General features: G+C 38.8%; 1 protein-coding gene across 2 annotated transcripts in view; it reads right to left on the bottom strand.

Moving 5' to 3' along the window:
• Window positions 1–3,684: 3,684 nt before the first annotated feature.
• Window positions 3,685–14,466, bottom strand: part of PPP2R2A (protein phosphatase 2 regulatory subunit Balpha) — a 60,799-nt gene continuing 50,017 nt past the window's right edge. For both annotated transcript variants that reach the window (XM_033171854.1, XM_033171855.1), the window contains exons 6-10: window positions 13,315–13,492; window positions 12,565–12,729; window positions 11,362–11,531; window positions 10,968–11,059; window positions 3,685–4,459 (exon numbers count right to left, since the gene is read on the bottom strand). In XM_033171854.1, coding sequence (XP_033027745.1) covers window positions 4,180–4,459; window positions 10,968–11,059; window positions 11,362–11,531; window positions 12,565–12,729; window positions 13,315–13,492 — 885 coding nt within the window. In that variant the 3' untranslated portion in view covers window positions 3,685–4,179. The remainder of the gene's footprint in view (window positions 4,460–10,967; window positions 11,060–11,361; window positions 11,532–12,564; window positions 12,730–13,314; window positions 13,493–14,466) is intronic.

Here is a 14,466-nt window from a genome sequence, read left to right as displayed (position 1 = left end):
TTGATAAACACTGAATGGCTCCAGCCACTTATTTGTCTTAATAGGACTTCGGGGCTCTTGTTAGCTCATCAGGGAAAGAGGACCTGTGGGCTTCCGTTTGTTGTTGTTGCTGGACTCCATCTCCCATCAGCCGCAGCCATCGCTGCATAGAGTGAGGGATGGCGGGAGTTGTAGTCCAACGGCATTAGCCGCGTAGGCGCGGGATCCCCGCCCAATTTTCTGCCCCCGTTTTCCTCGCCTCGGCACATACGTGGCTCAGATTTTCCACCCCCTGGACATGTGTAGGACTGGGTTCCAAATCTTTGTTCACTGTGACTATTATCACAAAATACTGCTCAGGAGTGTTTGAGTCACAAATACCAGAATGTGTTTTCTATATGCGGAAATTAAACACAGTTTTAAAGTGGTGCATAGATTATGTGAATGTCAACATGGGGCAAAATTGAATGTCACTTTGGTTAGCCTATTATTTACATCACACAGGATCCCTCTGTGACAAGACCAATAATAATCTCAAGGTGTTTGCCGCGAATCGCTTTATAAATGTGCCACTGGCACCCAGCTATCTTCACTCGTCAGTATTCTTTTCCTACAGGAAAAGTATTCAAACCACCTTTTTGTGATAAAAGCTTACTGCTTGTATGTCACAGGTTACTACTGGATAGTCCCTGAGACATCAGCACCACTCTCTCATGATCAGAGACCTTTCTCAAGTCAAGTGACTCTGTCCATTCTCTGCTCCTAATCACGATCAGGTCTTTATTTGCGTCAAATTTACAATCGCTGCAGAAAGCACATTCATGCAACCTCATTTGTAGGTTCTGTCCCACTTTTCAACTAACAGCATTGTTGATCCACTGGGTACAATTTATTGAGGCACTGCCATTAGGGCCAAATCCTGATAAAAATACTAGCTTTCCACATGCAAATAGATTATGATTGGATCACCAATCTTCTGAAGACCATGGGCGTACCCAGGATCAAAACTGGGGGGCGGGGGCAAGCCATGGTCGTTCAGGTTGTGACATTTCAGCACGGAAAAGGCGAATGAAACCAAAATTTTAAGAAAAATTATATATAATTATAGCATTGCTTTATTACGGTAGTTATTACAATTATTTGCTTGAAATTTTTAAAAATTTTATTCTAGTTACATGTCTTATACTAATATCATTATTCTTGGGTTTCAAGAAAACTTGTTCGAAACTTTTGTTTCAATCCAGTCCTGATTTTCCTTGAAGAATTTCCGATGGACGCTCATCAAACACAACCCAGTCTGTCCTCTCCCATGGTACCTCTGAGTCAGGTCTTTACCCTTCGAAGGGTACTGAAAGATCGTTCAACATTAGCCATGGTGGATGGGAAAGCACTTAAAATATTGATCAACTAGCGGCGGGTGGCTCAGTTTATATAGTGACACGGGACTCACTAGACCCGTTTAGAAGATTCCCTCTTCTCTCTGCTAGGGCCCGCTAGAGAACTCTCCCTCCCTTGAATCCCACTGGCTGGCTGACATAGATTCCTCTACCAGTCGCTAGGTGGCTCTAGATACTTCTCGGTTTTTACACCATTTCAGTGTGGTAAACAACTGATTATTCGCCATCGCCCTACCTAATTTTGTTTCGTTTCATCACTTTATAACCATTTTATTTTTTTGCTGGGGGGGGGCTGTTCCCCCCCCCCCCGCCCCTCACTTGGTACGCCCATGCTGAAGACTGCACCATGTATCATTTTCTCATAAAAAGCTTTGGGTCAGTTATCTGAATATTAAATAGCAGAAAGAATCTAGGAGGCTACTTTCAATCCTACAGAACTTGTTCTAAAATAAGCATGCAAGAGATTGCATACCTAAAAAACAGGGGTTTGGGTCACTGCAGCAGAAGTTTCTTAGGAAAACTTTCTATCCTGAGGCCTTGCTACTATAAAAAAGTTTTTTGTCTTAAAAGTACAGAACAAGGATTAAGGAAGTGATTAGCGACTTCCCCCGCCCCCCTCCTTAAGGACACCCTGCATCCATTCTTGAAAAGCAGTCATGGAGATTCCCAGGGGTAGCACTTGGGTACTGGAATTATCCTGAAATCAGTGACATTAAAAGAAAACCTTTCATTCCAAGATGTTTCCCCATCAATCTTACATGTTTTTGTAAAATGCCCTTCCTTTCTCAAGACACTCAAAGCAATATACAATAAAACTAAAAGCATTAAAATTAACAATACACCCAAGCATTAAGCAGCTAGTGGAAATATCCACCATGATCTAAATAGAGACTTCAGACCAAATTGCCCAACCAATTTTTTTAAAAAAACTTTTGCATGTCTGAAGGCAGCCTGGCAGTTGTCCTTGGCTCCTGAACATCAGTTTAGAAAAGAAATTCTGAAGGTTTGGATTCCGAACAGAAACCACACTGCTTGCACAATATTTCAGATGTGTTCTTAAACACACACAATATAAGCATAGTAAACGTGGCGCATAAGCACCTTGCATTAGTCAAAAAACAACACTTTGAATGCATTATAAACATGCAACACCAGATGTCGCCAGAGGGAAAAAAAAATTCTATGTGATTTTTACATAATGTTTCCCCTTTTGTTAACGATTAATTTCTGACTTATTTATAGCATTTTTTCCTGAGTGTAGATCCACCTTTAGTGCTTAGATTCTGAATGACATGCAGACAGCTACTGTCATTTATTTGTGGTCTTGAAGCATTTTCTGATCACCGTGACTTTTAAAGTTTGTCTTTAATGGCAGGAGTTTCGAAAAGCCAAATGAAAAAAGGAACACTCATAAGGTAAAACTACATTTCCATTCAAGTTACCAGTAGCAACAGAAATACATAAAATATAGGGATACTCAAGAATGCAGTATAATTTTTAAAAACTATTTAAATCACTTTATATTAAATTTTGCACGACGTACTGCTTAAAAAACAAGGAATTTTAATGACATCTTTTTTAAAAAGAAAAGAAAAGAAAGCACTGTCATGTGAGTCTGGATCCTAAACAAGGCATTCAATAAAATTAGGACAAAGGGGTTAACATAAGAAAAAGGTTAGTCCCATAAAACCTTAATTGTAGTCTACAAAAGTTCAACCCCTCCCCAATTCAGACAAAGAGCTCTGTTAACAGAGGAAAGAGGGGGAAAGAGAAGCATTTACCAATATTTGAAATGAATGAATAATGACTGTTCAATAGAATCCAAGAGGTTTTTTTTAAATGCAAACTGCTCTTAAATACTAAAGTGACATTTTAACATTTTCATATAGGAATAAAAAGAACCCTCCCTCCATTTCCTAATGAAAAATAATACTGGTTAAAATCAATGCCAAAACATTTTATCATGCGTCAAGTTATTTTTAATAATAAAAAAAGAAATTCATATATAAAGAGGTAGATTAAAAGGGGGGGGAGAACAGATTCACCATCCTTTGTCACTTTTATTCAGTAGAACCCCCCACCCTTTTTAGGATTTTATTTTTTATGCCACAAATGGCAAAGAGTGATTACAGTCAATTGTTTATTAAAAACACTTTATTCTTTGCAACACAGACCCCTTTTGACCCATTTTATGTGCTTTTCACTTTTTTTTTCCTCTATGCACCACCACCATGGGGCGGAGGGGAAGGGAAAGGTTTTTTTGTTTGTTTTGTTTTTCTAAGGGAAAGGAGTCCAGGAGTCATAGGAGGAATGCTACAAGCCACAGCAAGAATGAGCTGTTGTTTAATAATAAAAAAGGGCCACAAATAATACAGTAATGAGGTTACACAATTAAATCCCACAGCATGACTTGAAGGCTTTTCCCTGTGGCAGACGTCATCACAATGGAAGGCATAAAAAACTGGAGGAACCAAATGTTGATAATAGTCCAACCTCTAGTCCATTAGGCAAGATGGTGCAAGTAGTCGTTGTGTTAAAAAGTGCCCTAGCCTCACCTAAATGGCTAGCAGACATGGAGAACTCCTCAACAGAGAGAAACCATCCACATAGCTATCTAGAAGAGTGTGTTGTTAAATATGGCACATTTTTAAATACTGGGAAAGATGTGCCACAATGGACTTCTCTCTCTCTCTCTCTCTCTCCCGCACTCTGTTTTCTCCCCTCTATTGTTTACGGGTACAAATGCTAGATTCATCTATCTGAACTATGCAGGAAGTGGACTCCTCTGCTAGGAACACTAGCTCTAATTCACTTTGTCTTGAAATATATACAAGTTGTTTGTAGTGGCTACGGCAATGATATTTTCCTTGGGATGCCAGGCTGTGTGGAGGATTTTCTTGTTGAAGTCTAGGCTGTCAACACTGATCTCGTCCTTCTTCCGTTTGCCGCTTGCGCAGACTTTGCGGGGCTTTAAGACTGTGCGGGGTTTATTGTTTTCCCGAGATGCTTCTAAAGTGATATCCCGCTTTGTGTTCCTATCAAACATTCTGAAGAAGTTGTTGTAGGATCCAGTCATGACGACACTGAAAGATGGAGAAGACAAAAGAGAGTTTCCAGGTGTGTTTACCGCACTTTTTATTCAAGGAGCTGAATAAATATTCATGGGGAAAGTATCCTATCAAAAATACAATTGCATTTCAACAGCATGGGCACTTAATACAGGATCATAGGAAGCTGCCATATCCTGATCCAGCTAAGTATCAATGCTTATCCGATCTCAGTATATTTATCTAATATCAGCACTGTCTACACCAGTGTGTCCTTAACTTCGGTCCCCAACTGTTGTTGGACTCCAACTCCCATCATCCCTGACCACTGGTCCTGGCTGCTATGGATGATGGGAAGTTAGAGAAACACTGGAGATGGCAGGAATCGAACCTGGGACCTTCTGCATGCAAGATAGATGTTCTAACACTAAGCCTCCTCAGTGCTCAAATGGTTTAATGATAACTATTTTCATGGTACTGAATCATGTGTGTTTTAGGAAATGGATTTTTGAACAGAAATTTCCGGTTTCACCAATACAAAACAGAAACTGGAACACCAACACGTATAGTTCTTGCACTAAATCACCTTACACATAAAATTAAAGTAAAGGGAACTGGGATGCCCACTCGAAAGGGCTTCCTCTATTCAAACTGCTAGGTACCCAGTAACGCTTCTGCATTGCTCGCTTTTGAGAAGGATTGTCAGAACTTGTTTATCAAACCCTGCAGTGAATGCAGTTCAGCCAAAGGAGCCAGGTAAATTCATGGCTGCACAATGTGATGATCCCTGCAAAGGGAATGGGGAACTTTGCCCTCCAGATGATGTAGGACTTGAATTACCATCAGCCCCAGCCAGCACTGTCAGTTGTCTGGGATGATGGGAACTGTAGTTTAGGAGTAACTGAAAGGTCACAGGCTGCCCATTCCTGCCGTAGCAGTCTGCTGTTACTGGGAAACAGTGAATGTCCTTCAACCCCACATACAAAAATGCAGCCATTCCAAAATACAAAACAACAACAACAAAACCAACAATCAAACACCACCTCATTACAACTATCAAAAGCATCAAGATGGCAACATTGTAATGGCTTCCCCTCAGAGCTCAAAGAACTGAGAATATCTGGAGGAGTTTGAAAACTGTGTTAAGAATCTGTTCATTTCGGCTTCCGGTTCTGCTCTGCCTTAATGGAGGCAGCCCCCACGACAATGGGAGATCGTAGGTGAAGGAAAAACAAGGATGATTGAGAGTAAATAATCCTTGCAAATTCCCCCCCAGGGACGAGGAGATTGGGCTTCAATCATAGTTTGTCTCCGTACCTGGCTGTTGCTCTGGCATGGAATGGAGGGGGGCAGGGAGGCGCTGAGCCTGGCAAAAACCCTCCAATGCCGCCATTAAGAAGCAGAGGTTATCCTGTTAATTAGAGCTTAATTGGATTAAAGTACAGGCACGTGCTGGAAGAGATGAGATCACAAACTGTGGAACAAACCAACTGCAAGGACTTTTAAGTTTTGAATTTGAGATAAGACTTCATTCAGTGCAAAAGACGGAGGGGGGAGGGGAGCCTACAGTTTCTTTATTTAAAGTTTTATTCTCTACATTTATGATTCGGCAACTTTTCTCTGAATGTTAGTTCAAATTGTATTTGTACAAGTGTGGATGGAAGAACTTGGATTATAAATACGGCATATAACATCAAACGGAACTGTGTGTGTAAAAGATTTTGCAAAAGATTTACGATGGAAACAGAACTGACTCTTCCCCATCCTTTATTATCTACAAAGTGAACTGAATAATGCTAAGAGGACTTGGAATTTAATTTAATTGGAGGGAAAGAAGGATGAAAGGAGTCTGTGAGCTGCCAAGGAACGGATAAGGTTCTTTATTGAGTCATCTGCAGTCTGACAGACTGCACTTTTTCCCAGGCTGAGGGGAGAAATGGTGACAACAGTTTATTTACTTTTGCTACTGTTGTTAATGTTCTTGGTGCAAAACAGTGAAGCACGAGACAGAGCAATGGAGAAATTTCTGGAATAACAATGGGGTATCTGCTCCACCCAAGGCATGGCAGATAACAGCAATAATTGGGGGAAAGAAAGACATAACATCTTACAAGGACAGGATGAAACACCATGGACAGAATAATTGCCACACACAGGAGGAACACGGATATAGTTTGAGTTCCTCACTTGAAGTTTTATAAATCATTTAATGTGTTGACATGAATAGAAGTTATTAATATTGCAGTTGTTGTATAAGGAATTATTATTATGACCGGAATGTAATTGAAACTAGTAAGATTTTGGAACGCAGAAATAAAGGAAATAATCAAATCATAAAATCTAGCATGTGGGGAGGGGGCACTTTAACTAAATTATATAATTCAGTACTTGAAAGATTGGTATTAATAATTGCATTATAAATTAGTATTGTTATAATGATGCTATTATTAGATTGTAAATGAAAACTAATACAATATTAATCGAAGAAGAAAAAAAGAAATCTGTTAATTTGTTTAGGACATTTTAAATCCCAGGCACTCAGGGCAGCAAATGTGGTTCCTCTTCATTTTGCCAACAACTTTATGGTGTAGGACAGCCTATGAGATGGCAACCTGCGCAACCCAGGGAGCTTCATGTCCCAGTGAAAATTTGACACTCTACTACACCCACAGTCTCTTACAGCACTGCCATTCCTATGACTGACTTCATATTTTATTTCCAGGAAGCAGTTCATCCTATACTGGGAATAGTGACAAGCCCTCTAATCCTGACAAAATTATGATGCAGTTGCTAAGAAAATAATTATGATATAATGACATTTGTGTGCCTCTCAGGTATTCCTGACTTTCACACTCCTAAGAGCCAGAAAAGGGTCACATCACTCCTGTGTAGTAGAGCTAGACTAATAAACCTGTAGTCTGATCAGAAACTGAATTAGATTGCTTGCCTGGACTACAGCTCTTCAAGGTGTAGGTGGAAAAGCCTCCAGTATGCAGGAAGAAAGCCTAACATTCTCCTATGCAATGTTTCAACTTTCAGGAAGGATGTTTTACCTTTTAATCAAACAGGCACTCTGGACTGCATTGTCCAGGAAGAACTGCATCATCACCCCTTTCTTTATATTTAAATTCTTTATTTAAATGTATTTCTTTAAAGAAAAAAATCCACAGAAATCCAAAACAAAACCGCAGCCACATACAAACTACCCAGCATCCATATGGAGTATGAAAATTAAATATTGCTCCCTGTTGGCCTCCAGCAATTGAATTGACAGGGACATTCTTATTATTCAGGCTATAGGAAGCAAGTTTAGAGAAGAAAGCAGTAACTGGAATAAAGATGCACCACACTTTTAAATAACTGCTTGTGCACATTAGCTTTTAATGCAGCTTTTCTTCGTAGAGGAGGGACCACAGCTCACCGAGAGCACATGGTTTGTATGCTGAAGGTTCCAGGTTCAAACCCCAGCATCTCCATTGTAAAGGAAAAGGCTCAGGTAGCAGGTGGGTATAAATACCAGGCTGGAGGGATAAATAATCTGACCTAGCAGTTATGGCCCTAAAATGAGAAAAGGAGGCCAAGAACTGTCCATAGGCAAGGCTGCTTTTAAGCCTTAAAAATTAATGGCATGCACAACGATGTTCCCATAATGATGATGGAAATACAGCAGGCAATTAATCAAGCCAAAATGGGCAAAACACCAGATGAACTGCCAGCAAAGTATTATAAGAAATTGTGATAACATTGTCCAGCCATTGAAAGATGTAATGAATAAGATACTAATAACATGGAAGACTATGGACTCTTGCTTATATTACACTTATTCTGAAACAACAGACTTATTGTTAGTAACAAAGTATAGGCTAATTTCTCTATTAAATAATTACTGTAAGCTGTGTGCAGCTATATTGGCAAACCGGATAAAAGTGGTATTAAAAGACATAATTCACCAAGATCAGACCGGGTTTTTGCCAGGTCGAAAGATGAAAGATAATGTAAGGAATATAACTGATAGAATACTTGGAGTTCAGAAATTGGAAGCAAGCAGCACTGATGTTTGATAATATTTTGTGGACTTTTATGAAGAAAATGATGGAAATGATTAATTTCAGAGAGACCTTTTGGAAAGGAATAGAAGCAATATATTCAAATCAATATGCAATGCTGATAGCAAATAATGAGCTAACAGAAAAATGTAAAAATTACAAAAGGGACAAGAGAGGTGCTCCGTCACTGTTATTGTTTATATTGGCTTTAGAAGTCTTCGCTAGAAGAATAAGATCTGATGTATCAATTAAATGGATAAGTGGGTCAGAGAGCATATAAACTGAAGGTATTTGCCAACGATGTGGTGTTATCAGTAGAGGAGCCACTGGTTTGTATACCAAAGGCTTTAGAATAAATTAATGAATTTGGAGAAGTACAGTAGAAGGTTTAAAACAAAAGCAAGATGAAAATTTTGGTTAAAAATGTGAATGATCAAATGAAGAAAGATCTACAGTCAACTGGACTAATAACTGAAAAGAAACTTAAATATCTAGGAGTGTGGTTGACAGCAAAGAATATAAATATTTTTAAAGACAATTATGTTAAAGTTTGGGGGGAAATTAAGAAAAATTTAGAGGTGTGGGAAGGACGAATCTGTCCTTATTGGTGAGGATATCAGTGATAAAAATTAATGTGCTACCAAAAATGTTATGTCTACTTCAAACAGTGCTAGTGATCAGCAATACAGGATGTTTTATACTATGGCAAAAATATATTACTAGATTTCTCTGGCAGGGGAAGAGACCAAGAATAAAATACAAATTGTTGATAGATTCTAAAGAGAGAGGTGGATTCTCCCTGCCTGATCTGAGATTATATTAAGAGGCATCCTGTCCTTGCTGGTTAAAAGAATGGATATTAGAAAATACTTATGTTTTAGATCTGGAAGGACATGATAATAGGTTTGGTTGGCATGCATATTGTGGTATGACAAGGTTAAAGCCCATAAGGGCTTTTTGAATCATGTTATAAGGAAGACGGTGAACAAAGTATGGAATAAATACAAAAAAATAGAAAACCCCCCCACTGTGGTTGGTCTCCAATAGAGGCAATATATGTGAAAATAAGAAATGAGAAATTAGTGGGCGATGTGGAAGCATATCAAGAGATAAAATTAAGGAGATTTGAAAATATAAGAGGTTTAGTAATCAATTGGCTGCAGTAGTATCAGTTTATTGAAGTATTTAAATTGGATTTAAAAATGGTTTTTCGACTAAAACCTCCTAATTTGAAAGAGTTGTTAGACAATAAAAGTAAATTAATTTCCAAAATGTACAAATGGCAAACAAAAGATGAGTAGTTCAAATCAGTGATGATACACTGGGCGAGGGACTTTGGCTATAATATTGAAATGACAATGTGGGAGAGATTATGGAACATAGACATAAAATTTACAGCATGCTGTACTTTTAAAGAAAACTATATCAAAATGATGTACCGATGGTATTTAACTTCCAGTAAACCAGCTAAAATGCATAAATCAAAATAAAATGTATGCTGGAAATGTAAAGAGAAGGAGAGCACCTTTTACCACATGTGGTGGTCATGTAAGGTAATAAAAAACTTTGGGGAAATAATATATAATCAGCTGGGGAAAAAAATGTTAAAGATAACTTTTTCAAACTAGAAGTTTTTCTTTTAGGTGCGGAGGACCAGAAAAAGCTGTTCATGTATGCGACCACAGTTGCACGGATGCTGCTAGCCCAGAGATTGAAGAAAGATACGGAGCCAAACAAGGAAGAATGGCAGAAGAAATTAATAGACTATGCCAAAATGTCAAAATTAACAGGAAAAATTAAAAACCAGGAAGAATCAACTTTTAATAAAGATGGGGAAAGTATATTTGAAAAATTATTGCAAACAATTAAATTCATTAGCAGGATTGATATTGATTTATAACTTGTAGTTAAAAATTTGAACTAAGGATTTATTAAAAATTGGAATTATAAAGGAGATGCGGGGGGGGGGGAATCTAACATAAGGATCCACAAAAGAGGGAGAGTTTTCCGTTTTTATTTGGTGTTTGTAAAATTGAAAAACTGAAAAATAAATTTATGAATGACTTGGGACACACACACACGGTTTTATAGGTGGAGTACACAGTAAAAAATAATAATTAATGGCATGCATTTGCACAAGGATCCCTTGAAGCGGGAGATTGGGGGATTGTTAATACAGTGCATCTGGAATCCAGAAAGCATCCTAAGACAAAGCCACATGGCAGGAGAGGAGAACAGTAAAACTATGACAGCTGAATGAAAGAAAATGACAAGTCAACAAGAAGTTCTTTTCACCTCACTGTATGTACTCTCCCTGCCCCCAAAATTGTCTCCTAAACATCTGGTTTAATGCAAAAATGTGAAACTGAGATAAGGGAGGGGAGGGAAGCACATTTCATTCAGGTATTGCTCAACCAAGGAAGTAGTACTTCAAACCACCAGCTTGCATTCAAGTGCTCAGAAACAAAAAAATAAAAAAAAAATAAGTTGAGACTTGCCTGTCTGATCCATTCCAGCAGCACTCAAACTTGTCAAAAATGCAGTCATTTTCATAAAGTGAACAAAGTTTACTTCTGAGGTATTCATGTACCTAAGGAGGAGGAGAAGCAGTGGTTGGGCATGACGACATTAAATGAATTGTTCAATATTTTGAGATTGTTTTTAAAAACATCAGTATCTATTATGAAGCCAAATATGAAATTTTTATTGTTAAAACTGATATAGCACATATTTGATTTTCCACTTTTTTTACGTTGTTCAATTAAACTGTTCTTAAGAAAAATAATTTAAATATATATATTAAAAAAGGTCCCATCCATTCAGATTCAAGGACATACATATTACTTAGACACATATACTGTGATTTCCAAAGTCAATATCTTCATAGCATACCTGGTATGTTTCCACAGGTCTGTTTTCCATATTTAAATCCCAAATTTTCACAGACAGATAGTCCCTAGTCATCATATATCGACCACTATGGCTGAATTTGACATCAGATATGGAGGAGATGATTTCGGAGAAAAACGATCGGTTGCTAGGGTCTTCTGGCTCTTCAAACACTGCAAGCAGAAGACAAGCACAGTGGTTTTATCATCACATTTCATGAAGATAAACATTATTTTCTCATGCACACTGAAGCAAAAAAGGAGTAATATCACTACTGGGGATCCCAAATGGATGTGAAGAGAAATTTTGCACATTAGTTGCCTGATTGAAAAACAAACCAACCCTGAGGCAATGTTGTTGTTATTTTAAACCAGAATCCTCACAAAGTGAGACAGACCTCCTTATACAGATGCATACATTTCCCAGGAGAGGTGTAAGTGATTCAAGGTCTCCAGCCAGGCAAACTACTTTTTGAGCCAAAGATATCCAAATCTACCAGCCTATATAGGATCATAGAATTGTAGAGTTGGAGGGGACCCTGAGGGTCATCTAGTCCACCGCCTGCAAACACAGGAATCTCAACTCAAGCATCCATGACAGATGAGCATTCAACTTCTGCAAAGACTATGCAAACTGAACTTTGTAAAATGCCTTTTTTAAAAAAATGAAAGCAATTTGCTAATAAACATGGGGGGAAGTATGGAGCAGTCTGAAGCCTAACTGGCAGTGACTGAAAATAATTCAGCCACCTTCACCCACTCCAAGTCTGGCTATTAAGATCTTAACAAGCACTGCCCACAAACCTTCCAGAGCATCTCTGCAGCCACTGATGGACAGAAACTTGTTTTCAAAACAACAACGTGAAATCTGAAATCCTCAAAGTGCCAAGTTCTGAAACCGATCTACATCTTTCTAGGCCTTGAGTGAACTTCTACTGCCTTGAATGGTCTTGGAGGAATGGTACAGACCAGCTATTCGCCTCTACCATAGTCTCATTATTATGGCTTGTGTGCTGCTCTGCCATGCTGAGTGGCAGTGGATAGAAGCAATGATGTTTTTAACTGCACTGTTTCTACAGGGTTATGGCACCGCTTGGGGTTGGCAAGCTTAAACACCCTCTACATTTTCTTGCTTGACTCGTGGTTTTCTTGAAAGAGAGAAAAAACAGCAACAAGAAGTTGATTAGTACTGAAAGAAACCACTTACATTTTGAATGCCTGTCGCAGAGTGCAGATGCCCTCATGTCACAAAGACGGATTGTTCCTTTGCTACTGCTGTATACAAATGTGTTACAGCTGTTTGGATGGAATTCTGCTGCCGTTATCACCTCTGTCAGTTCTTCCATGTTGGCAGGCTTAATATCTACAATATCTAGAGATTTATTACGTTAAGGACTCTCCTTTTAGCAAGTTTCACAGCCCTTTTTTTGCACTCTAACCAACAATCAGGGGAAAGAGATTTCTGGAGAATGCTGCTTTTTAGATTCCAATACTATGGGGGAGAAAAACCTTGCTACCTATGTTATCCAAACCATACATACATTTAGTAAATCTCCATCACATTTCCGCATGCTCCCCTCCCCAATACAATGTTAAATAGAACCTTGCCTCATAAGAGAGTTGACCCAGCAGCCTGTCTCATTTTCTTTGCCCAATTTCACACTTTTCCAGTTCCATAATATTCTTTTTGTCCAGTCAACTGTGCACAATACTCCAAAACCTGTTGTACCACAGATTTATATAATACTGGCAGTTTTGTTTTTGATATAGTCCTAATATTCCCTGACATGGAATTCATCTTTTTCACAGCAGAAAAAGAAGGAAGGAAGGAAGGAAGGAAGGAAGGAAGGAAGGAAGGAAGGAAGGAAGGAAGGAAGTACTATTCTAAGATAAATCAAATGATCTTCCACCGAATTGAATATAAATCCAATATAAATACATTTTGAGAAAAAGATACTAAAACTTCTGTCTGTAATTTCCAGGTGCCACAAGTTAATCCGTAGGTCATCAGCAGACAGGTATGTTTCATAATCACTATTGATGGAGATAGAGTTAATGTGGTATGTATGTGCATTGGCAAATATTCTTCGTGGACTGGCTTCTACCATGAGATCCATGGGCCTGAATACTGGCACCTGCAAAGTACAAGGGAACAGAGACATCTTCAGCAGCAGTGAAGTAGTGGCAAATTCTGAAGTGCAGGAACACATCATAACAGACCCCTATGCCCTCTCCCTCCATGAAGAGCTCAAAAATGCAGGCAGCTATGTTGAGCTAGATATGCACATATACATCTACCCCACAAAACAACAACAGTGCACAGTACAACACCCAATTTACTAGAATAAGTTAATAGTGATGGAATAGATGTTTCTAAAGTAAATTCAGCTGGTAGAAGAGAACTGGCAAATGATTATGCAAGAAAGTATTACCATTTAAAATGCAAGCATGGAGTACGAACACTACCAAAGAAAAGGAAGAAAGTGTCCAACCTCTGTTTGCCTCGTTGACTTCCTCTATGCTACTCTATCACAAACAATAAGAAAACACGAATGCCTTCTTATCACCTTGTTCACTTGCCAGAGCAAGGAGGACCCATCAATTCACCCAGTGCTTCATCTGATGTCATATTCACTCATGTTCTGCAAAAAGTGCCCTGGAGCTACCTCCCTTGTGTTTCCTTTCCACTATATCATTGGGGAATGAAGATTTTATGATCTCCAACCATAAATCTTGAGGGTGGTGCAGCATCACTTCCTTGCGTGTGTGCTAGATTCCTGGCAGAGTGACGATGGCACAGCTTAAGTGTTGAAAGGATCAAGTTGTGCATGGCCGATAGCAATTAAACACTCATAGAAGCAGTAAAGCTCAGTCAAGCATTGTTTACTTGAAAGGCAATATCAATCTTGTTGGTCGAAGACTATTGACAACTTTACTACCACACAGATAGTAAGGCACACTTCAATCCTACATGCTGCCTGCACACAGCTCAGCAGTCTCTCCCCTGTAGGAATCATGCAAGTCCACAGCTAAGGGCTCCACATCTATTTAAAGGTGCTGTAGACTAAGCCATCTTGCACCTCAATGCTTCAAGAATCTTCTCACAGTT

The sequence above is a fragment of the Lacerta agilis genome, chromosome 15 (genome assembly GCF_009819535.1).
Source record: "Lacerta agilis isolate rLacAgi1 chromosome 15, rLacAgi1.pri, whole genome shotgun sequence".
Lineage (NCBI taxonomy): Eukaryota > Metazoa > Chordata > Lepidosauria > Squamata > Lacertidae > Lacerta > Lacerta agilis.
The sequence above is the reverse complement of the archived record's forward strand: the minus strand, read 5'-3'. Positions and strand labels throughout refer to the sequence as shown.